Here is a 25,642-nt window from a genome sequence, read left to right on the forward strand (position 1 = left end):
GGTCATAGTCTCATGGGACAACTCGGCGAACTGGCATAATATAATTCGTAAAGTTTATGTTCCACATCCTACTCTGGTGAGTAGTGTCTGGGGGCCTTAAAAGCTTGTGAGCAGTCATCTAAGATATAATTATTGGTCTCTGCTCATCTGGAACAAAAGAGATAGAAGGAAACCCAAGACTCAGAAAAGGAACCAACAACAGGACTAATCTACATGAACCACAGCCTCCTCTACCCTAAGACCATAAGAACTAGATGGTGCCTGGCTATCAACACTGAACATTCTGGTCAGGACCATAAAAGATGAATCCTGATAGAAAAATGTGGAGAACTTCAAAGTTTCAAAAATTCCAGTCTTACTGGACCCACTAAGACAGGAGGAATCCCTAAGACTATTACCTTGAGATATTCTTAAGCCCTGAACTAAAACTATCCCCTTGTAATGGACTGAACTGTGTCCCCCAAAAATATACATCAGCCTGGTTAGGCCATGTGTGGGTGTCCTCTATTTTGTGATTTTCCTACGCGTTATAAATCATAATCTCTGCCTGTGGTTAAAAAGGATCAGGGTAGGATATAACACCCTTGCTCAGGCCACGTCCCCTGATCCAATAAAAAAGGAGTTTCCCTGGGGTGTGGCCTGTACCACCTTTTATCTCTCAAGAGATAAAAGGAAAGGGAAGAAAGTAGAGAGATGGGGACCTCATACCACCAAGAAAGCAGTGCCGGGAGCAGAGGGCGTCCTTTGGACCTGAGGTTCCTGCGCTGAGATGCTCCCAGACCAAAGGAAGATTGATGCATCATGAGGACCTCCCTCCAGACCCGACAGAGAAAGCCTTACCCTGGAGCTGGCACCCTGAATTTGGGCTTGTAACCTACTAGACTGTAAAAGAATACATTTCTCTTTGTTAAAGTCATCCATTTGTGGTATTTCTGTTATAGCAGCACTAGATGACTAAGACACCCCTCAAGTCACCTTTTAGCTAAATAGCAGTTTAGTCCATAAAGCAGCAAGTATTACCCTTGAGCACTGCACTCTTTTAAAAAAAACATCTATATGAGACCAGATGGTCAACAAATACTCTAAAGCACAGATGAAAAGGTTGGGGGGCTCTGAGACTAGGTTAATGGGAACTGAACAACTAGAATGGAAATAACATGAACGTTGATACTATGTAAAGAAGGTAACCAATGTCACTGAACAATATGTGTAGAAATTGTTGAATGGGAAACTGCTTTGCAGCGCATGCTTCAACCAAAATTGCAAAAAATAATATTTAAAAAAATTATCATATGCTTACTCCCTCCCTAAACTGCCAAAGTCCAAGAGATGCCCCACATAGCTGTCCCCAAGGGCAACCTCTGCCCATCACCCAGGTCCACACATCATCTCTAGCTAGAGTTCACAACACTTGCTTATTAACCTCAACTAGTTTCTCTAGATCAGTGGTTTCCAAAGTGTGGTTTTCAACCCACCTGGAGCAAAGAAGAATGAAGAACATCAAAGACACAAGGAAAATACGAGCCCAAGAGACAGAATGGGCTACGTAAACCAGAGACTACATAGGCCTGAGATAAGAACTAGATGATGCCCGGCTACCACCAATGACCATCCTGACAGGGAACACAACAGAGAGTCCCTCATGGAGGAGAGAAGTGGGTACAGAACTCAAATTCTAGTAAAAAGACCAGACTTAATGGTCTGACTGAGACTGGAGGGACCCCAGAAGACATGGCCCCCAGACTTTCCGTTAGCCCAAAACTAAAACCACTCCCGAAGCCAGCTCTTCAGACAAAGATCAGACTGGACTATAAAACATAAAATGATAGTCGTGAAGAGTGTGCTTCTTAGTTCTAGTAAATAATACATGAGACTAAATGGGCAGCTCCTGTCTGGAGGCGAGATGAGAAGGCAGAAAGGGACAGGAGCTGGTTGAAAAGACACAGGAAATACAGGGTGGAAAGGAGGAGTGTGCTGTCACATTACAGGAACAGCAAATAGGGTCACATAACAATGTGTGTATAAATTTTTGTATAAGAAACTAACTTGAACTGTACGCTTTCACTTGAAGCACAATAAAAAAATAAAATAACAACACAGTGTGGTTTTTGGGGTCAACTAAGTTTGAGAATCTCTGCTCTGGCTAAAAGATTTAACTAATTACCCAGTTTTTCTAAGAGATTTCCTGAACAATTCTATCCTGGCTCACATCCTCATTCACCTCAATCATGATCAGAAGTCCAAGCCTCCCAGATGGCTCACCCCTACAGCTCTGTATACCTGCTCTTGTGATCCCATCTCCTGCTCCTCCTTGCTCTCCCAAGCCCTGAAGGTCATGTGCTGTTCTCAGCAAACTCCTCTGTATACTTGTCCTACCTTCTGTGATGCTCCTTCACCCTTTTGCTCTAAATGAGACCTGACTGACCCTGGGAATACTGCTTCTTCCGGCAGTAAAAGCTTTACTCCTCCCCATCACATACCTCATAAGGGACAAGCATCCTCCTTGCTCCCCATTACCATATTGGGCGGGACCTTGAAGGTACCCTCCTTGTTTCCCAATACAACTTCCATATAACTTCCCTTCCCGCCTCCAAAACCACAGAGTCTTTGAAACACCTGCTGACCTCCTGAACTCTTAGCACAGGGCTTCCTGTTTTCACCTCCATCATTAGTCTTAACATTCTTGATGACTTCCAACATTCACATACATGATTCACCCAATACTTCAGCCTCCTACATTTTCTGCCTTGTCTTGTTTTTTAATCTCTTGAGCATCAATTATATTGATGTATTTTGCTTACTACTTCACCTAAGCCACCCACTAGCATCATATGCTAGCACTGTTTTCACCAATAACAATAAACCAAAAACTAAACCCACTGCCATCAAGTCAATTCTGACTTATAGCAATCTTATAAGACAGAACAGAACTGCCCCATTGGGTTTCCAAGACTGTAATCTTTACAGACGCAGACTGCCAATCTTCTCCCATAGAGGGGCTGGCAGGTTTGAACCACAGACCTTTCAGCTAGCAGCCAGGTGTTTAACCACTGCTCCACCAGGGCTCCTTCCAATAACAATACCACTTCCAAAAATATCCTGCTTAAAATCTATCAGGGCTCCTTATTGGAAAAAACAAACAAACAACAACAACAAAAATCAAACTCTAGATAATCTGGCCACCATAATTTTCAGTTCCCATCTACCATGCCACTCACCCCATGCACACCAGCCACATGGAACTACACACGGTTCCCCACAGACATAAACTGTTTTGCCAATCTACGTTTTTCGGAAAACCAATTTCCCTTTCTACCCCTCACCCACTCTACTTGTCTATTACTGCCTCTGTAAAGACTTCTTTGAACTGCCAAATGCTGTTAGCTGTTCTGTCCTCTACCTGCTCTCCCTCCTCCTAAAGCCAATCCCAAGAAGCCCTGGTAGCACAGTGGGTAAGCTACGCGGCTACCCTAAAGGTTGGTGGTTTGAGCCCACCAGCTGCTATGCAGGAGAAAGATGTAGCAATCTGCTTCTCTAAAGATTATGGCTTTGGAAACCTGTCATGGATTGTGTCCCCCGAAAATATGGGTCAACTTGGGTAGGCCATGATTCCCAGTATTATGTGGTTGTCCCCCATTTTATGATTGATATAATTTTCCTATGCATTTTAAATACTAATCTCTGCCTGTGGTTAATGAGACAAGATTAGTTTATGTTAAAGAGGATTAGGGTGGGATGTAACACCCTTGCTCAGGTCACACCCCTGATCCAATGTACAGTTTTCTGTAAATCTATTCAATACATGAGAATTTAGAAAGATCAGGTGCCAAAACACCCAGCACAATACTTGGATATTTTTAGTATTATACCCATTGCTGTCGAGTTGATTCCAACTCTTACTAACCCTACAGAACACAGCAGAACTGCCCCACAGAATTTCCAAGGAGTGCCTGGTAGATTCGAACTGCTGACCTTTTGATTAGCAGCCATAGCACTTAACCACTACGCTACCAGGGTTAAAAATTCCAGGAACTATGAACACTCTAGGCATTGTGTGGTTTATTCCTTTAGTCGTTTCCAACAGTGAAGGGAGGGCCTATACAGTTATCTGCCTGCTCACTTTTTGTTTACATCGTCCACATTCGTACCAGTATACATCAGGTTTGCGAAACCACTGATTTTTGGTGGGTTTTTATCAATTCTTACAGTGATTATTTAATGTCTTTCTACAAATTTCGCTTTGTGCTTTTATGGAAAAATTTTCACTTGGAAAAGTCTGCACCACACAGAAGCACACATCCTTAATGTCTCCAAGACAAAACAAAACACAAAAGCCTTACGATTAATTTAATGTCTACACTTTACACTTTAGGGTGCAACTTAACAGGCAGGGCCTGAAAAAAGAAAGAGAGGGAGCTATTAAATATTTTTACTCAAATGTTACCTCTATCTTATACAGAACATGTAAAATATGTTTTTTAATTTAGTAAAAAAAAAAAAAATTTTAAGGTAGAGATGCTTTGTTACTGTACGTAAAACAATTCTTAATCATGTAATTTCTGAAACTCTTGTCATTTTTTTCCGTATCAATTGGAAGTTGTTTACCAACTTATTTTTGCTTGAGGTGTGATTTTTTTTCCCTTTTCTTTCCAACATCTGTTCCAAAAAAAAAAAGGGTTTCTGCTAATGAATTGAGCACACTCTAATTTTTATATGCCTTCTCACCTGCATAACTTAATATGTGGATACTTGATAATTGTTTTATTATGTAATTGGTAAAATGGGGTGTGTGTTAATGTAAGTTCAACCATATATTTATACTGTCTGGGAATGTGTGGTTATAGTTTGAGAAACAATCTGTCATTGTTCACAACCTTGTAAAAACCGACTTGCGAGAGCTCGAACATCTAAATAAATGATGAAATGTCTTTTTAAAAAATCGTTTAATAGCTTTTTACTGTCAAGCACTTATTCACAGTATCTGGCCTCAAAAATTATCTGAACTGAACGGTTTCTACATTTTGTGATAACTCAAATTACTATCAAGTCTAGTTCTCTAATTGTGTAGCCCAATTAGAAATTTCAAGAGGGATAAAAAGGGAGCATTAAAAAATTAACCTGACTGTAATCTAGATAACAAGTGGTTGCTATTATTACATTTGCTTAGGACAAAATAGCTTCCAAAAAAACTTCCACCTATATTATCTCAATAACCTGTCAGGTATTAGTAGTCCCATTTTAAACACTAGGAAACTAAAACTCAAAGGTCATACCATGAGAAATGGCGCAACCCAGACTAAAAACCAGATCTTTTGACTCAAAGTCCATAATTCCCTTGTCTTATGACAAAGCCATCAGTCGCTCACTAACTTATTTTTAAAATGGCTGATATATTTTTCTAAGATTACCTCATTGACAGTCCCAAGAATTATCACACCCTTTTACAACCTGGACAATCAAGGTATATTCAGTTAAGTAACTTGTCTCAAGGAATTAATGGAGATAAAAACAGAATTCGGGTTTTATCATGCTCATTTCTCTACTCAGCTTTGTGTTATGCTCAAAAGCAGTAGTGATAAACTCCAATCAACAAAATCAAATCTATTGCCACTGAGTCAGTTCAATTCTGACTCACGGGGACCCTGTAGGGCAGAGCAGAACTGCCTACAGGGTTTCCAAGGCTGTAAACTTTACAGAAGGAGACTGCCAAATCTTTCTCCCAGAGATAAACTAGGTACTATTGAACAAACGGTACAGTAAACTTCTGGGTTAGGGTTCAAATCCTAATTCTGCCAATTCTAAATTGTGTCACTTTGGCAAGTTACTGAGTTTTAGCTACCTCATCTGTATAATGAAGATAATGGCTACCTGCCAGGTGGACTGAGGATTAAATTAGGTACATGCCTAACATATATGTTAAATATAAATAATGTTATGATGCAATAAAATAAAAAATAAAAACAAAAAACAAAACAGTTTAAAAATACCAAGAGGGCAATGTGAAAAGAAATAGGAGCCATAGAGTTAAAAAAAAAAAAAAAGATGGGACTGAGTTTCCAGCTCTGCCATTCACCTATTATGTCCTCACTCGGTTTCTCTCCTCACTTGTACAACGAAGATATTCATCTGTATACACACTTGCTCTACTACTGTCATAAATTCTTTAAAGCCATGACATGTCTTTAATCATCTTTGTTACAGCGGCTAATCCAGTCCTCTATCCATTATGTTGTTGTTGTTAGGTGCCATCAAGTCAATTCTGACTCATAGTGACCCTACAGGACAGAGGAGAACTGCCCCACATAGTTTCCAAGAAGCGCCTGGTGGATTCCAACTGCTGACCTTTTGGTTAACAGCCGTAGCTCTTAGCCAGTTCGCCACCAGGGTTTCCAACCCTACATACAACAGAACAAAACACTGCCCGGTCCTGTGCCACCCCGACAATTATTGCTATGTTTGAACCCATTGCTGCAGCCACTGTGTCAATCCTTCTTGCCGAGGGTCTTCCTCATTTTCACTGACCCCCTACTTTACCATGCATGATGTCCTTCTCCAGGGACTGGTCCCTCCTGATAACCTGTCCAGAGTACATGAGACAAAGTCCTGTCATCCTGGCTTCTAAGGAGTATTCTGGCTGTAATTCTTCCAAGACAGATTTGTTCGTTCTTCTGGGAGCCCATGGTATATTCGATATTCTTCGCCAACACCATGTTTCAAACGCATCAATTCTTCTTCTGTCTTCCTTAATCACTGTCTAGTTTTCGTACACGTATGAGTTGACTGAAAACATCATGGCTTGGGTCAGGCATACCTTAGTCCTCAAAGTGACATCTTTGCCTTTTAACACTTTAAAGAGGTCTTTTGCAGCAGATTTGCCCAATGCCGTAAGTCATTTAATTTCTCGACTGCTGCTTCCATAGGCATTGATTGTGGATCCATTACAGGTACCATTATAGGTATTCATTAAACGTTGGTTGAACTGGTTTATTAAAAAGACAGAATAGAACAGTCAATATGAAATCCAGAAATTCTTTCATATAGAATATGAGAAAGAGAAAGCCTGGTGTCAGCATAGCTAAGATCAGTTCAGACAGACAGAACATGTTCTGCCTTCCGGGCTATAATTTTGTTTGTTGTTGAGTTGTCGTTAGGTGCCATTGGGTCAGCTCCAATTCATAGTGACCCTATAGGACACAGTAGACTGCCCCATAGGGTTTCCTAGGTTGCAGTCTTTATGGGAACAGATCGCCAGATCTTTTCTCCCACAGAGCCACTGGGGGGGTTCAAACTGCCGACCCTTCAATTAGCAGCCAAGTGCTTAACCACTGTGCCACCAGGGATCCTTATAATTTTGTTTACTGGTTATAAACTGCATAATCATCAAACTAGTAAGTTCCTTCAGAACAAGAATTCCGTCTGTTGTTTGTCTGCCCCACTCCATCCCCCATTCGATTTGGAATATGAAGAGGAGAAAGGAAGAATAAATGACATAATGAACGCTCAATATTACTGCACCCCCTAAACCCCCCCAAAAAAGCTTAGAAAAAACAAGGGAGACTTTCTTCATCAGCAGGCAACCTTAAAACACCAATTACGGGGGAAAATATTTTACATAAAACTAGTTTGTATTTATCAAAGTTGTCCCAATATAAATTGAAAACAGCCTCAACATGATAGCCAAAACACTGAGTGGTGAGCACTCTATCTCTGCAAATGCTCAAAGCCAAAAGCGGGCTGCACTAATTATTCTTTACAGAGCATCTACATGTGCCACATTAAGCACGTGTCATAGATTATTTAAAATTTCACACCAATCTAGAATGGAAGGTATTATTTTCCCTATGTGACAAATGAAGAAACCGATGTTCAGAATTGGTTAAACAACTTGCTCATGGCCACATAACTGGAAATGGCAGAGGTGGGGTTAGATCCACTGAAGTTTGTCTCTAAAATTCATATTCTTTGCACCATACCACACTGCCCATTGATGTTACCAAATTCACTAAAAAGGAGGGTCGCTCAAGAGGAAAGTGGGCAAACAATCTGGCAAAGAGACATATATAAAGCCCAAGGCAGCACTCCATCTCAGAATTCTAGATGTACAGGAGCAAATTAATGAACCACATCTAACTACAAAACTAAATGCTTAGATGAACTGGAACTTTCATTCTTCAGCTTCTATGAATGCCGACACCACTGAGAGCTCAGTAATTTTTCTAGAATACTCAGAAACTTAGCCTTTAACTCACTTTTGGTATCAAACTAAGAAGGCAATGGAGGTGATGTAAGTTTCACAGTTTTCTTCCATTCACCAAACCTAAACAATTCTTGCATAATTGGGTCTCTTTTTAGCATACCTACTGCTATATAAAATTCACTTCACCGAATTTTAGAACAGATTTGGGTCAATTCTATCTTACCGTGTGGAAACTGAGGTTCAGACAGTTAAATAACTACCAAAGGTCATACGGCTGGCTAAGCCTAGACTGAAATGCAGATCTCCTGTTCTTAGTCCGGTAAGTTTGCTCCACTGCATCTCAGCGCCTCCCACCTAAAGCCTGACCACCTGGCTTTCCTTCTCTTTATCTGGGTGTTACACAACTATGGCTCCTTCCGGACACCTTCATTCAATTCAAGAAATGTGTGGGGCACTGGGCTAGGCAACGCAGAGAACAAAAAGATAGGGCTGACATGCTCTTTGCCCTCTAGATGGTGCTACCCAAATTTTCTGATGTCATGACACACACATACACATATAAAATGACACAAAGTGACAAACAAACGAGGTTACACACAAGTGGCCAGGTAGTCCCAGCTCCACCTGGCTGCTCCAAAGGTTGATGGGAATACATGTTTTGGCATATAATCCAAGATGTGGCACACTGGTTGGGAAGCTCTGTCCTGGAAGCTAGAAAGTAAAGCGGGTTGAAACAAATATACAAATAACTACAATAAGAGTACAAACGGAATAACTGAACAGAATGTCACTGCCTGTATTCATCAAACACATTGTTGTTGTCGTTGTTGTTAGGTGTCATCGAGTCAGTTCTGACTCAAAGCGACCCTATATACAACACAATGAAACACTGCCCAATCCTGCACCATCCTCACAACCATTGCTATGTTTGAGCTATTGTTGGAGCCACTGTGTCAATCTAGCTCGTCAACGGTCTTCCTCTTTTTTGCTGACCCTCTACTAAGCGTGATGTCTTTCTCCTGGGATTGGTCCCTCCTGTTAACATGTCCAAAGTATGTGAGACCAAGTCTCGCCATCCTTGCTTCTAAGGGGCATTCAGGCTGCATTTCTTCCAAGACAGATTTGTTAGTTCTTCTGGCAGTCCATGGTATGTTCAACATTCTTCGCCAACACCATAATTCAAAGGCATCAATTCTTCTTCGGTCTTCCTTATTCACTGTACAGCTTTCGCATGCATATGAGGCAACTGAAAATACCATGGCTTAGCTCAGGGGCATCTCGGTCCTGAAGGTGACATCTTTGCTTTTTAACACTTTAAAGAAGTCTTTTGCAGCAGATTTGCCCAATGCAATGCGTCTTTTGATTTCTTGACTGCTGCTTCCATGGGCATTGATTGTGGATCCAAGTAAACTGAAATCTTTGACAACTTCAATCTTTTCTCCATTTATCATGATGTTGCTTATTGTTCCAGACTTGAGGATTTTTGTTTTCAAACAAACAAAAATCAAACATAAATGAGAAGAAATGAGATTAATTCAAGTTGCCTCCTTAACTCCTCTTCCAAACAAATCAAAGGCAGAACAGCTCATCCTTCTGATGACAGTGCTGATCGGTCCCCCTACAGGGCTGCAAGGAGCCTAGACACTGATGACTGATGAGTACACCCAACCCAAACGCCAAACCTGCTGCCAGCGAGTCGATTCTGACTCCTAGTGGCCCTACAGGACAGAGCAGAACTGCCCCATAGAGCTTCCAAGGAGCACCTGGTGGATTTGAACTGCGAAGCTTTCGGTTAGCAGCACAGCATTTAAACACTACACCACCGGGGTTTCCGATGAGTACACAGGGAGGTGAAAACTACTTGAAGCACATCAGTGTGTCAGAAAAGTTCTTTAAGTTCTTAGAAATACTGTAAAAATAAATCAATCCAGGGGAGGAGATTCACATTCCAAGGTCATATTCAAATATGAAGGGAGGAACAGGAAAACAAGCCCTCTTCCCCCAACACACATACTCCTCCCTGTGACCAAGCTCCAACTCTGTTGTTGTTAGTTAAAATTTTGCCTTCTAATATTTATAAATTTAGCCTGTGTGAGCCAAATAGGTTTCCTATAATTCCAGACATCTGGGCCGAAGGGCAAAGGGCAAAGTGAACTTTCAAAAACTGGCTAGTAGCCACTGGCATCACATGTAGTAAGCTGCCTTAGCAACACACAACAGCTGTCTGCTTAAGAAAGGATATCACCATCTTTGCAAGAGGCAAAGACGTTCTTGTTTGCACAACTAAAAGCAGAGGGTTTTTTCTGGATTATTTTCCCTGCTCTAAAAGTGATCACATTTCATAGTTTAAAAATGTCTCTCTTCCCAGTAAATTTCCCTCCATCCCAAGTTACAATGCCACAGTTAACAATAAATTAATAAGCAATAAACGTAACGTATAAGTTCTTGGCAAATAAAAATATAAAATGCTTTATAATATCTAGTTATTAATTACTATTCTAGCTGCTACAGACGAGGTATCTAACGATGGGCAAGTCACTCTTTGTGATTTAATTACTTCCCGCATAAAATTTTAATAACAACAGTGACCTACTTCACAAGACTATTGTGAAGGACAAAAAAATTATTAGATAAAAACTTCTTCCTAATTAAGAATCATGCCACCTACTGGCTCTCAATATCCAAAGAAATGGCTTGATTATCACGGTCAGTGCCCCCCACCCCCCGCCCCCCAAAAAAAAAAACAGGTCTATCCTGCCCCACCAGGAAGACGGCGGCTCCTGAAGCAACCAGCTCATTTCACCTACCCCACTTGCCTTCTCCAAACCAACCAGGCCCAGGGGATGGCACAGTGCCCTTGAGCTCAGCCCTTGGGCCTAAGTCTAACAAGATAAACAACATTTAAAAAAAAAAGTCACAATCACTGTAGGTTTTGAAAACCTGACACCTGTGAGCAGGGAAGGGGACGTGGCCGCCTGTGCTCTGTGGGGAAGGCCATTCGTGCAAGAGCAGAATCTCACAGCTTTCCATTCCTTATATGTGCAAGTGCAAACCCTCACCCACAGTACTCTGTACTCACCCAGAGGTACATCATGTCAGAGCCGGCTGCTCAAACTCAGTGCTCAGTTGATCCTGGACTGCAAAAAGGCACTTCAAGTGAACCGGAGGAAAAGAGGTGCCAGGATGGGGGCAACGGTTCGGGGTAGGGAGAACCCCCCCCCCAAAATCACTTGAGCTTAAAAATAGTAAAAAAAGGATCAGTCTCCTCCCCCCTCTTCTCCAGCTGACTGTTCTGTTGTTCTCTCTCCTCCCTCTCACCCTCCCTTCCTCCCTCCCTGTGTGTGCGCGCTCTCTCTCTCTCTCTCTGGGAGTTCCCAGCCCCATGTGTCTGAACTGATGAGTACAGCACACTCTCTCTGTATTTGCCTTAAGGGAATCTCTCTGTCATTCTACTTCTAGAAACACAATCACCACCTCAAAAAGATTACTGCAAAAGGCAGGGATGGGTGGCGCCAGTAACAAACCACCAGTACCAGCTTCTAATGCTAGACCTAAGCTAGTTTAAGAGGGGTTCTTTAAACATGAATGAAGCAATCCAAAAACTCTGCCCTCCAAGATTGAGGAGAGTGAGCCAAGCTTCCCCTCTGCTCCAATTCTTCTGGAGTCCCTGGCAGAGGCCAAGCATGAGCACAGAACCTGCTCAGAGCCTGTGTTCCCTTCCTACAAGGTCAGCGTTAGGCCGCTATTCTTCATTTAGTTTCATCACTGATAAGTCTCAATCTTATAAGGTTTTAAAACACAGAAAAATTATGTATAAACGCAACCAAGTTTTTCATCTTTTTATTACTACTCCCCTAGTTCAGACCAGCATAGCCTCCCTTCTGGAAGTGGAAAGGATGAGGGTTCTAGAGTCAAGTGGATCTTGAACACTTTGATAGACAGGGAAACAAGGCCTGGTTTGAATTCTGGGTCTACAGTTGCCATCACTGTGGCCTGAGGACAGTGATTTGACCTCTTGCAGCACGGTGGAGGCGTCTGCTTCCTCATCCATAAATGAGTATAATACTCCTTGTGGACTTGCTGTAATTAGATCCAATGATCTAACCATGCAAACTATCAGCATGCGCCTGGTAACCACATTTTCTAACTTCACTTCAGACATTTATACAGTGACTCCTATATGCCAGGCAAGGAAACCCGAGTAGGGTCGTGGTTAAGAGTCAGCAGTTTGAATCCACAAGGCATTCCTTGGAAACTCTATGGGGCAGTTCTACTCTGCCTTACAGGGTTACTACGAGTTGGAATCAATTGGACGGCAATGGGTATAAGCCAGGTAAAGCTTTTATACGTTATCTCTAGTGGTGAACAAGTATTATCAAATCACCTGTCTTAGTGGCTTTTATTCGGAAAACAATGTCCACTGTGTTCTCCTACATACCTAAAAAAGCCACCTTCTGGCCTTTACTCATAGCATTTCTTACCTGCCTGAATGCCCAGGGTACTCTCCTCACTTCCCAGGCCCATTTCTCCATGTTCAAATCCAAAAGCTCATCCCAGCTATAAGTGAGCTCTCCCTGCAATTGTACTGTAGCGTTCATCACTTCTCTAGTTACTAGTACAAGTACTTGTGTACCAATCTTATGCCTTTTATCCACGGCTTTCAGGCTGGAGACCTAAGATCTAGTCTATGTTCATCTGTTTTTGGCCATGGAGTCTCTTTTAAATTACCTAGCACACAGTAGGTACACAATAAATTCTCAAAGGGTTATATGTTTTGAGGAATATTTCGCTCCTTTGCTTCATTAAAGGAAAAAAACAAAAACAAGGGCCTACCTCCTTCCAGCAGCCTCAGAGTTCTGCTCCCCTCAAACATGTTGAAACAGCTCTCTCCTGCTATAAAATCTCCAAGCGAGGTCTGCAAGTCTCAGGCACTCAAGGCAGGCCCTTTGCCAGTGTTAGGTACATTCACCCTCCCTAATTCGGGCTCTGGTGTTCTGATCTTAGTTACCTGCTAAAGTGGAGTTTCTTTTTCCTCTCAGAGTAGAAGTCACTTTTCCTTTTCTTCCACACTAAATATCCACCTTCCCAAGGAGAGTTTATAATCCGTTTTCTCTCCTCCCACCTTAAACTCCAGCTCATTTTAACTTGGGAGAGGTGGGGCAGGTATTCTTAGCCTCACCCAAACTTTTTCTTCATGTAGAACCTCTCTGCTTCCTCTGAAGGCAGGACTACCTCATTTCCAGTACAAAAGAGGATAAGAACTTCCAAGACTACAACTGAGATACTAAAGAAAAAAAAGGAAAACTAGCCTTGACTTTCTATAAACTGTTACCTGAACTCTTTGCGGTATACTAAAGGTACTCATACCTGTTCTGTCTGTATCTTACACATTCATACTCAACTTTATATGCAATTTTCCTCTCTACTCCCACAGCCCATAACCTAAGTCTTAAGTCACTGGGCCTTCCTATATCCATTCTAAATAACCAGATTAAAATCACACTGTTACAGATTACAGTCTTTTCAAACTCTTTGAAGATACAATTATTAATACTCTCATTCGTTCTTAACCAATAAAATGAATCCAGTAAGTTTTCACATATTCATGCTATGTACTTTATGGTGTTGTCTTGTCATCATGTTTGGGATGGGATTAAGATAAAGGCACAGCTGGCACAAAGAAGGAAAAAAATAACTATACAGAGAAAAGAGATTCTCAAAAATGAAACAGTAGAAGTTTAAATATGCCAAAGAAACTCTGGAAACTACTTCCAAAACTACCATGGCAGAACCATTTCCAACTTTAGGGCTTGTAAAAGCTATTCTAAATACATCTCTTACTTTTTCTCATCATAACTTTTAAAAATTGGGTGGATAGTCTGGTCAGAAATCAAACTCTTCTGAGTGATTCCTCCAAAAAAAGAAAAAGAAGGGGGGAAAAAAACCACACAGGCAAGCTAGGTGAATCTTTTTCATGCATGCTCCTGCATGTCCACATTTCCCTACCTTATAAAAAAGGGATGGAAGGAAACAAAGAGGCCGGAGAAAAACTTTTTTCTTTCAAACCGTCAGAGTCAAATAAGGAAGCCTATGCTCTCTAGCTATGTAGGACTCAGATCACAAGACAAACAGGTATGATAACTTACACGATGAAGAGGACCACAGTCTTCTGCACAGAGACAAAGACGCACACATACTTCATTCTATGAGAACATTTCTCAGACTTCGTGACTACCCTGAAGCTTCTCAGACCCTACGTTAGTTCAGAGGAGAGAATGTGTGAATTTGAGCAACGAGAAGGAACTCTTTCAGGGAGGGTCCACAGAGGAAGTCTCTGGGATGCTTGCTTCCAGGAAAGAAAAATCAGGTTGTCTGAGACAACAATATGGGTGCTGCCAGTAACTCTAAACTTAAAATGCATCCTGAATCCCTGTTCTGAAAGTGCTAGATTGTGTCATGTGAAGAGTCTGGTGAGCAGAAAGTATCTGAAGCCACATTCTAGGCTCTCCGCCTCCAAAGTCAACATCTTCTGGTATATTCTTGCCTTCGTCAGCTGCGAAGAGGAGGAGGCCTTGCTGCTGGCTCGCCATGCGGAGGGGTGCTGGCTCGCCATGCGGAAGGGTGCTGCCTGAGACCCTGCCCCTGGCATGGCAGTGCCACCCATATCTCCCCCTCCTCTGGTCCTAGGTGCTGCCTGGGGTGAAGGGTGCCCTCTCCGACCCATACGTACACCACGGACACTCCCGTGAGGACCAGTGTGGCCACGCATGGCCTCTTGTAGCCCTCTCGCTCCCGCCCAGAGTGACAGGCAGGGTGTCTGTGCCACTTCCAGCCCCTCAGTGTTGTATGAGCCTTGCCTGTCAGCCCTGCCCAAGGTCTGGGGCAACACCAGGTCCCAAGGAAAAGGGATTGAGCCAAGGAAGAAGGGTGCATGTCTCCCTTCCTGTCCCGGCTCTCCAGCCTGGCAGAGTCTCCCCCCTCTCCTCCCACCCCCATCCTGGAATGCCGCTGTCTCTGGCAAGATGTTCAAGGATGTTCAAGAGGCTTCCTGTTTTATGCAAGATTCTCTGTGGGTGTAAAGGCCAGTGGCGGAAAGCTCATCCATTTGGGAAGCCAACAAAATTTCTCAAAAGCATACTTGAGAAATCAGGCGCTAATTTTTTTTCAAAAGAAATCCCAGGCAACCCTCTGTCTGTATGTATATAATTTATACTCCTTTCACTTTTCGGGACTGGTGGAGACAATACAGACTCATCACAACACTGAACCATAGAAATGAGCTGTATGAGAGCCAACTGAATTTGACTTATAAAAAAAAGTTGAAAGAATGGGGCCCTTTTTACCTCATTTCCTCTCAGCTTAAAATAGCCAGGATTCCTAAGGGCAGTTCTCTAACAGAATTTTGCTACTCAAAATGTGGCCCATGAGCCAGTATCAGCAGCATCAACTGGAAGCTTCATAGCAATGAATAATCTCAGCCCCACCTTAGATTTACAGAATCAAAATTAATATTTTAACGAAATTCCCAGGTGATTCACACACATATTAACGTCTGAGAAACTGATCTAGATAGAGCACTGTCCTCACAAAGCAGCCCAGGCTCAGGAGAAAAAGGGTTGACATGGTTGCTATTTTCAAGTTAAACCAAAAAACCCGTTGCTATCAAGTCAATTCCAACTCATAGAGGCCGTAAGAGTCAGAGTAGAACTGCCCCACAGAGTTTCCAAGGAGCGCCTGGTGGATTCGAACTGCTGGCCTTTTGGTTAGCAGCCGTAGCACTTAACCACTATGCCACCAGGCTTTCCATTTTCCAGTTAGGGAATGTGAATCACTCTGGAAGACTAGCTAGTGAGTATCCCACCCCTGCCTGCTGATTTCAATACCATAATGACGACAACAACAACAACGCCAACTACTATGCATTAAAAAAAAAAAAAAAATGCATTACTCAGGACATATTACGTGCCAGCTGCATGTATTATACCCCATTGTATATTCACCAACATTTCTGTAAGGTAGGCCCTATTATCCTTTTTGCACATATAAAAGAGACCAAGCCTCAAAGTTGTTAATAATTTGTCCATGGTTACACAGCTCGTGAGTACAGGAGCCAAAAGGTAAACAAAAGTCTGTAAGACTCTAAGCCCTCCACCTTTTCCGCTACACCACACTTATACACTGATCAAATCAAATCAAGACTGCCAAAATCACCGGAAAATTTACCATGGATTACCCTGCCCATTACCAAGATTAAAACAACGAAAAAAGAAAAAAGAAGAACTGATACATTTGAATTGTGGTGTTGGCAAAAAATATTGAATATACCATAGATGGCCAAAAGAATGAACAAATCAGTCTGTGACGGTTAAAACTGAGTGTCAACATGGCTGGGGCATGATTCTCAGTCAGCAGCTGTATAATGATGTGATCACCTCCCTGTTGAAATGGGATGTGTGATCACCCCCGTGACGGAATCTGCTGAGTGGTACTAGCAGGGGTGGGGCCTATGGCAGCTCAAGGCCCCCTCAGCCTTCCACCACCTACTTCCTTCCTGCTCTCCTTGCAAAGGCTGTTGACTTGTTCTGGATCCAGCAGCTGTCTCTTGTCTAACCTCTGGTTCGTGGGACTTGAGCTAGCAGCTTACCTGTCCATCCTGGGATCTGTCGAACTTCACAGCCTGCAAGCAAGAGTCCTGCTTCCTGACCAGCCTATCTTAGGTTCACCAGCCCCTGCAGAAGCCTTGCAGTCTTGCCTGCTGACCTTGGGGATTCCCTGACCTTCATACCCTGTGAGCGGGAGCCCTGCTCTCTGACCTGCTCATCTTGGGTTCACCGGCTTCTGTGGCTCCATGAATTGGGAAAGGCCTCTATCCTGATCCAAGGACTTGGGACATTGCAACTCTTACAATCACATAAGCTGCTTCCTTGATATAAATCTCTCTATACATACTTATATCCTTTACTGGTTTTGCTTCTCTGGGGAACCCAGCCTAAGACACAGTCTTAGAGGAAATACAACCAGAATGACCCTCAGAAGCGAGGATGGCAAGACTTTGTCTTGCTTACTTTGGACACATCATCAGAAATGACTGATTATTAGAGAAGGACAACATGTTTGATAAGGAAGAGGGTCAGCAAAAACAAGGAAAACCCTTGATTAGATGGACTGACACAACAGCCTTAACAATGGGATCAACCATCAACAATTATGGAGATGGTGCAGGACTAGGCAACATCTCACGGTATTAAACCATGAGCTGGAACCAACTTAACAGCAACTAAGAACACAGTGGCTGTAACTACGAGCTCAAGCATAGTAACGATTCTGAGGATGGCGCAGGACCAGGCAGTGTTTTGTTCTTTTGTGCATAAGGTCGCTATGTGTCAGAACCGACTTGACAGCACCTAACAACAACAACAAAACAACAAAGGAGAGAGATCAGGTGCACACACAGTCTACCTGAGTTTCCAAAGGCTATGCGGTGCTGCCAAGCACTGCTGCTACTACTGATATCTTTAAGAGAATGGCCCCAGAAACCTCCTGTGAACTGTGGTTACCTTGTGTGGTATAGAAAGTAAGCTCCACATGTATGCCTGGAGAAAGACCATCTCAAAGCTGGCCTTTTAGGAAAGTTCCAGGAAAACAGATGAGTTGTTAGAGCTCTTGTACCCTAGTTTTGAGGGAACCCAGAACCATACCCCTAAAGCAGGAAAATGCAGTGTCTTAAGAGCTTTGTTTTTCCTTATTCTATTTCTATCATGCTCTCAGATCCCCTCCTATCCTCTGACTTACTCTGGTATCGTGCCCTACTCTACAATTTTTGGATCTCATGAAATTCTCCCATTCTAACCGCTCTTTCATTATCCATCCACTCCAGTCCTGTCTTGCACTCCCTCCTTTGTCCAAGTTTGATTCCACAGTCCATAATTACAATCCCTCCCTTGAGAACACCCTCAATCATTTGTTTCTCCATCATTACCAACCAGCAAAACTCCAATCCTGGTTAAATACAATTATCTACCTTCTCTAGGCCTGTGCCCAATCGGCTGGATGCTGCTGAAGAAAATCATTTAACCAAGTTGACTGACCTCACTATATGTTCATAATCACAAACCGCAAGCGGGCAATCAACAATGCCAAGCAATCCTACCAAAGCTGCCCTTGTAAGCTTTCCTACTTCCAAAATCATTATTTCTTACCTTCTCTCAAATCTGCCTCACTCTCCTGCCACGACCCTCTCTTAGCTGATGCTCTATGCAAATACTACATTTTAAAACAGAAGCATTCGTGCAGTATCTTCTTTTCCCACCTTTCCCGAGTGGTGCAAATGACTAATGCGCTTATCTGCTAACCTGAAAGTTGGCCGTTTGAGCTACCCAGGGGCACCTCAGAAAAAAAGGTCTGGTGATCTACTTGCAAAAAATCGGTCACTGAAAACCCTATAGGGCACCGTTCTACTCTCACACACACAGAGTCACCATGAATCAGAGTCCTCTTGAAGGCAAGTAGTTTTTGTTTTGTTTTACCTAGAAATGCATGCATTTTCTCCTTCCCACATTCTATTACGATGAAGGCAGTATCCCTCCCACCAAAGGCCCATCTAGCTCTAGACCTCCATCCTCTCCTGCATCACTGATCTCTCCCCTCTGTACTGTCACTGCCACACCAGCAGTAAAACACATCTCTCATCTTCAGAAAACCTCCCCTCTGCACTCATACACTGAGGGAGAAAGTGTAAATTTGTACTGCCGCTTTCGAAGTCAGTTTGACAATAAGCTATTAAGTGTTTCAATGTGCATAGCCTATGACCCAGCAATTCCACCTCCAAGGAACCTGTCTTAGAAAACCCCCAAATGTGTAGAAGGAAGTTCACTGTAGTCATCTGTAAGAGCATAAAAAATTTTAAGCATAAGTGTCCAATAATATGTTGTTGTAGTTAATGACTAAAGCATGGTTTAAAACCAGGACCCTTCACCTCCCCCCAGATGCCTACCATTTCCCTGCTCGTGGTAAAACTTGTCAAAAAAGTTGTCTATACCTCCTTCACTTTTTCACCTCTCATTTCTTCTTCAATCTACTCAAAATCAAGTTTCCAAGTTCTCTAAATCATAAAACCACCTTTTAAAGTCAGCTACCTCCATGTTGTTTAACCCAGTAGACATTTTGTTGTCCTCAACTTACCTAACCTCTTAGCAGGATTCAACAAAGGTGACAACCTTCTTAAAACATTCTCTTCCTCCAGCACAACTAGACGGTGTCCAGCTACCACCACTGACAGCTCTGACAGGGATCGCAACAGAAGGTCCCTGTCAGGGCTGGAGAAAAATGCAGAACAAAGATTCTAACCAACACACACAAACAAAAGAACAGACTTAATGGTCTGATAGAAACTGGAGAAACCCCAAGAGTATGGCCCCTGGACATACTTTTAACTCAGTATTGAAGTCACTCCTGAGGTTCACCCTTCAGCCAAAGATTAGACAGACCCATAAAACAAAATGAGACTAAATGGGCACACCAGCTTAGAGGCAGGGACGAGAAGGCAGGAGGGGACAGGAAAGCTGGCTAATGGGGAACCCAAGGTCAAGAAGGGGAGAGTGTTGACATGTTGTGGGGTTGGCAACCAATGTCACAAAATAATATGTGTATGAATTGTTTAATGAGAAGCTAATTTGTTCTGTAAACCTTCATCTAACATAATTTTAAAAAGGAGGGAAAAAATTCTCTTCTTCTAGCTGCTGAGATACTACAACCCTGGTTTTATTCATCCATTACCGATTACTCCTTATCAATACCTTTTTCTGGCTTCTCCCTCAACAGACCTCTAAAATGTGTTTCTTCGGGCTCGATCCCGGGACATTCTCTTCTCTAAAGTGTCTCTTCTACTCTCATTGCTTAAAACACCATCAACATGCTAATAAGTACCAAGTTCTATCCCTAGCCTAGAACTCTCTCCATTCTCCAGTCTACTTAGCTGTCTTGCAGATACGTCAAACATAATGTGCCCAAAACTGGGATCTTAATTCTCCATCACCACCACCCTTGATATCTGATGTACCTTTAGTGTTCTCTACCTCACTTAGTTGCCCTGCCTGGCAATTATGAAAGACAAAGATCCTCCCCCGCATCCCGCACAACCTTTGAGCCAGTACTATATCTCTAACTTTTCTTAATCTCCATTACCACCGGCTTAACCTAAGCTACCTTCATCTCTCTCCTGGACATCACAACAGTCTCTCTACCTCCGTTCTTGCTCTCCTTTAAAACATCCATCACACAGCAGTCAGAGGGGCTTTAAAAACAAAAATCCAATCACATCAATCCCCTAATTCTATAGTTTCAGACTGCCCTTAAATTTTTTTTCTATCCAAACTCCTCCTAATGGCCTTTAAGGTCCTGTATGATCTGGCAGATGCCCACCTCTCCTATCCATTTCGTACCATTATCTCCCTCACGATCACTGTGCTTTAAATACATTGAAGATATATCAGTTCCTGGCCTAGAGCAAGTCCATCCCTCTCCCAGCCACCCCTTTATTTGCTATTCCCTCTTCTGGGACTCCTCCCTCACACCATCTCCATTATTTGCAAGGCTGACTCCTTCTTAGCCTCCACATCTCAGCTTAAATGTTACTTCCTCAAATAAAACTCACCAGACCACTCCATCTAGCTGGAGGTCCTCCTCCACAACTCCATATTCTCTATTACTGTGCCCTGTTTATTTTCTTCTAGCAGTTATCAAAACCTGTAATTGATTGATTGATGCATTTGTTGTTTGTTATAGATTTCCCCATTAGAAAGTAATATTTTGGTTATATCAGATATTACTGAGATCTTCTACTATGGAACACTTTATCCCTTGACTTTTGTTAGGGAAGGTCAAAGTTATTTGTAGGCGTTTCTGGCACTCGGGCAACTGTCTAACCAAGTCCTATAAATAAAGTTAGAGTGCTACTAATTTCACCCTAGTTACCAAAAGCTTTACCACAGCTACACACCACAAGTACATGCTGGCATCAATAGCTTGAGAATGTTACAGCTTAAAATAATCATAATATGAAAAAGCAATTCCAATTTAACCATTTACTTTAAGATAATGTGAACATAGACACTCCAACTGCCTCCCTTCCAATAACAGATTTATTCTTCCCAGCACAATAAAATAATAGTATCTCAATCCAAACTTCACTATAATCAAGCTTGCTATATAGAAGTTAATTACACGGAGTCTAGACTGCACCATCCAACGCAGTAGCCACTAATCACATATATAAGGTAGTTAAAATTAATTACAATAAACATTTCAGTTTCTCAGTCACACTAGCCACATGTCAAGTGCTCAACAGCCATATGTGGCTAGTGGTTATCATATTGAACAGGGCAGATACAAAAACATTTCCATCATCACACAAAGTTCTATTGGACAGAGCTGTCCTAGAACATGGCCAATAACCAGCAAGCAAAAAGGACCTCCAAGTACCCAGAATATCAAAACGTTCATACACTTTCATCAGCAAGAAAGCTCCGTCAGGCCCTCTCTCTGAATCTATTTATTTTTATTTTAGAAATATTTGTCCTGATTATATGGCTACCTGCCCACCCAAAATTTAAAAAGCAAATTAGGAAAGGGAGCTGGGAAGCAGTAGGAAGTAAGTATCAGAGGAAAGAGGAACCTTATGTTAGAGGCAGCCACATGAGGAGCAAGGAGAGATCAAGAGAAAAAAAGTCTGAAAAGCTGATGAGCTCCTGAATTATCACTGCTTTACAGTCCTAAACAATCATGGATGCTGACAACCATTATAAATGCATTTAAGAGGAGTGTGTACTATTATACTGCTAAGAAGAAATAAAGTATATAATTACATAACACATTTAGGAAGAACTTATTTCCAAAATGACTATATTTTAAACATCTTGGGGTTAGAGAAGGGAAAATCATCTCAACTAAGAGGAATATTCAACCACCAAAAGTAACTCATTTCTAAAATATTCTGCACATAGTCAAATTAAACTCAAGAGTTCAAGATAACCAATATTAACATGGTGCTTACAAAGCAGGTAAAGATGTGGGAAAAAAACAAGAGTCTTTTGCTTAATGAACTATGGTTCATCCAGACAATGGAACACTATGCAGCCTCCAAAAGGGGGAAGGATGAGAAAGCTATTAAAATACATATGTGAAATATTGCTATGGAATACTCTAACATATAACAAAGTGAAAAAAGAAAGAAAGGTGAAGAACAACATATAGCACAATGCCATTTGTGGTTTGTTTGTTCTTTTTTTTTTTTAAGAATGAATTATATACAAGAAGGTGAAAACACCTACTGTCTCTAGGAAAAAGACACTAGATGACAAGATCAGGGCAGCAACTTCTTGCTATATGACCGTTTTGCACCTTTTGCATACTGAGCCATGTAAATGAGGTTACTTATTCAAAAAACAATAAGAATCTTAAATAATAATTTAAAAAAAGGCAAGGTCTCTATTCCCCAAAAATACATAATCTAAAGGCTCATCCAGGCCTTGAAAAACTGAAGGAAGAAATTATACTTTTTCCTTTGCCAGTGAACAGACACTTAAGTACCTGATACACATTTCATTCTTACTGAAAAGCTCACTCTGTGCTACACGAGGAGGCCTGGTGGCACAGTGGTTAAAAGTTCAGCAGTCAGAATCCACCAGCTGTTCCCTGGAAATCCTATGAGGCAGATCTGCTCTGTCCTACTGGGTCACTATGAATCAAAACCAACCACACAGCAATGCGTTTGGGGTTTTTGTTTGTTTGTTTTTTAATACTATACAAGCGCCCAATAAAACAATTGATTTCAAAAAACTCAAAAGTTGGACTTAAAATGGAAACTGCAATAAGCCTTATTATCTTGCCTTACTTAACTTTTAAAAATTCTTGCATAAAGATGTATATACCTTTCAAAAAGCAATCATCTTATTGGATAATACCACAGAAACTGGTTGAAAATCTCCCAGGAAAGCCAGAGAATGGTCTTCTGAACCAAGTGGGAGGCAAGGTCAGGTCACTCTTGACAGTCCCAAAGGCTGAGAATGCTAATGGCTTGCCAACAGCCTTTCTTGCCTTCTTTCATAGTAACAAAATCTGTTTTCATTCCAGCACATTACCATACACACACACCCCAAAAAAGACTACATCTCCCAACCTCCACTGCAGTCATATGTGGCCCTTAGGCTAAGTTCTGACCCATGGGACATAAGCAGAAATGTGTGGGACTTCCTCAAAGTCTCCTCAAGTGGAGGAGGGGCACCCCTCTTTCCCTTCTCCACACTGATTTGTGGCAATGCAGGAATTATGGCTGGAGCTGTAGGAAGCAGATGGGCCACATCCTACAGACTAAGAAGCAAAGAGCAGTAGGGATCCTAGATCCTTGATAACCATGGAGCACTACCTCAGGCCTAGACTGGCAACTTTAAGACTTCTTTTTCATGTAAGATAAATAAACCTCTCTCGTTTAAATCATTTTAGGGGAGTTTCTGTTATATGTAAAAAAAAAAAAAAAAAAAAAAACACTCACTGCCATCTAGCTGTTATATGCAGCTGAACTTTAAGTGCTGCTTTCAACAATAAATTACTTCACTATAACTTACAAATCAAAATTCAATTTCATTTGAAACAAGAGAAAGCCCTATACACATTAACAATGAACAGGTCCTATACACATTAACAGTGAGCAGGTCCTATACACATTAACAGTGAGCAGGCCCTATACACATTAACAGTGAGCAGGTCTGATGACTAGGACAGAGATTATCAAAGAATCTTGAAATGTCTAGGAGAAATTCTAGGTAAAGAAGTCAACCAGTCTAACCCCCTAACATGGTGTCCCTAATCAAAGTGAGAGAAATAAAATTATATATATATCAAAAAAAACAAAACCAAACCCAGTGCCATCAAGTCGATTCTGACTCATAGCGACCCTATAGGACAGAGTAGAACTGCCCCATGGAGTTTCCAAGGAGCGCCTGGTGGATTCGAACTGCCAATCCTTTCGTTGGCAGCCGTAGCACGTAACCACTACGCCACCAGGGTTTCCATATAAATATATATGCTCTCTCATTTTATCCATCTGTACAATGGGGATAATAATGCCTACATATAGGGATGCTGATAGAATATGTTAAACCAATCTGTAAACAGAGTCTTATATAGTACCGTTACCCTTACGACTACCACTACAGAAGCCAATTGGTAAATGTGAGTCACAAAACAAAAAATACTAGATGAAAACAATTAAATTGGCAGAAACTTGGGCTTGGGACCCAAGGAATTCAGTGAACTTGTCAAATCTCTTTCACCAACTTCCCAACTCTTTATTTTTCAGAAAAAATATTACATCAGGAACTTTAGTTTCCTTCTTTAAAGCACTGGGAAAAAGAAGGGAGTTGAGTGGTTGAAAGAGAAGAAAAAAAACAACAGTAGTAAAAGGTTTAAAGCAATTATTGATTATGATATATTTCAAATACATAATTCTATTTTAACATTCCACAAGCTGTCAACAGGGAATATGTTGCTAGAAATATTTTTCTTCTAAATTTTAGTCATTCAAAAAGAAAAATACTAAACACACATACATACTATCTGCTTAGTATGCATAACCTATTATTAAAAAGTGGGATACCATCTTTGAGAAATCAGGGTAACATGTGAGGTTCTCTGACACAGGAAGTCAATTTTTAACCTGGGCACTAAGGCACAGGCAGTATATATGTAGTCTACATTGGTGACTGATGATTACGTTATAAATATTCATTTCAACAATGTGATTCTTTCTTGCTCTTAAAACAAAAATGGCTAAAAAAATTAACCTCTTTAATTTCTATATTATAAATTATTTAACTCCTTTAAAATACGTTTTAAAGTTTGAAAAAAGCAAATTAATCCATTTCTTGATGCCATAAACTTGTCTTTCGGACCATTTCTATTGGCTACTTAATAGCTCATATTGGTGTTGTGTGGTTCAATTCATTAGATTCTGAAAAGTATTCAACGGTCAAAGAGCTTGGCAATTTTACTATTTACCCAATTTCAGGTTTTCAAAGTTTTCTCATAGGATGCTAAAATTAATAGATGCTTTTTACAAATTTCACATGTACTCATAGGAAGAAAACAAGCTATCCAGGGGTGTCAGCGATTAGCTGACAAGCAGACAGATGTCAAGAATGTGCTGCACAATTTAAAAGGCTACAATCAAGATAAAGGGAGTGTGAGAAGCAGACTCAGACAGCTTGAGGGCTTTTGTTCCTGAGAAGGGATACCAAGGATACTGCCGATTTATTAACCCTTCCTCTTCATATCCAAGAAGCTCTAACATGTAAGGTTTATAAGCTCTAACATGTGAGGTTTATGGCAAATTAGAACTGCCCTTTCTTTCTGTCGGTGGAGGTTTGTGCGCTGCTGTGATGCTGAACAGGT

General features: G+C 41.5%; 1 protein-coding gene across 15 annotated transcripts in view; it reads right to left on the reverse strand.

Moving 5' to 3' along the window:
* The window catches only part of RBFOX2 (RNA binding fox-1 homolog 2), a 333,110-nt gene that overhangs the window by 176,326 nt on the left and 131,142 nt on the right, over positions 1-25,642 (reverse strand). The window contains exon 1 of one of the 15 annotated variants that reach the window (XM_049884320.1): positions 11,277-15,182. The exons of the other annotated variants lie outside the window; for them this stretch is intronic. Within the exon in view, the coding sequence (XP_049740277.1) occupies positions 11,277-11,291 (15 nt within the window). The 5' untranslated portion in view covers positions 11,292-15,182. Of the gene's footprint in view, positions 1-11,276; positions 15,183-25,642 lie in introns of those variants that run through there. 15 annotated transcript variants of the gene reach the window in all.

This window comes from Elephas maximus, chromosome 4, assembly GCF_024166365.1.
Source record: "Elephas maximus indicus isolate mEleMax1 chromosome 4, mEleMax1 primary haplotype, whole genome shotgun sequence".
Taxonomy (NCBI): domain Eukaryota; kingdom Metazoa; phylum Chordata; class Mammalia; order Proboscidea; family Elephantidae; genus Elephas; species Elephas maximus.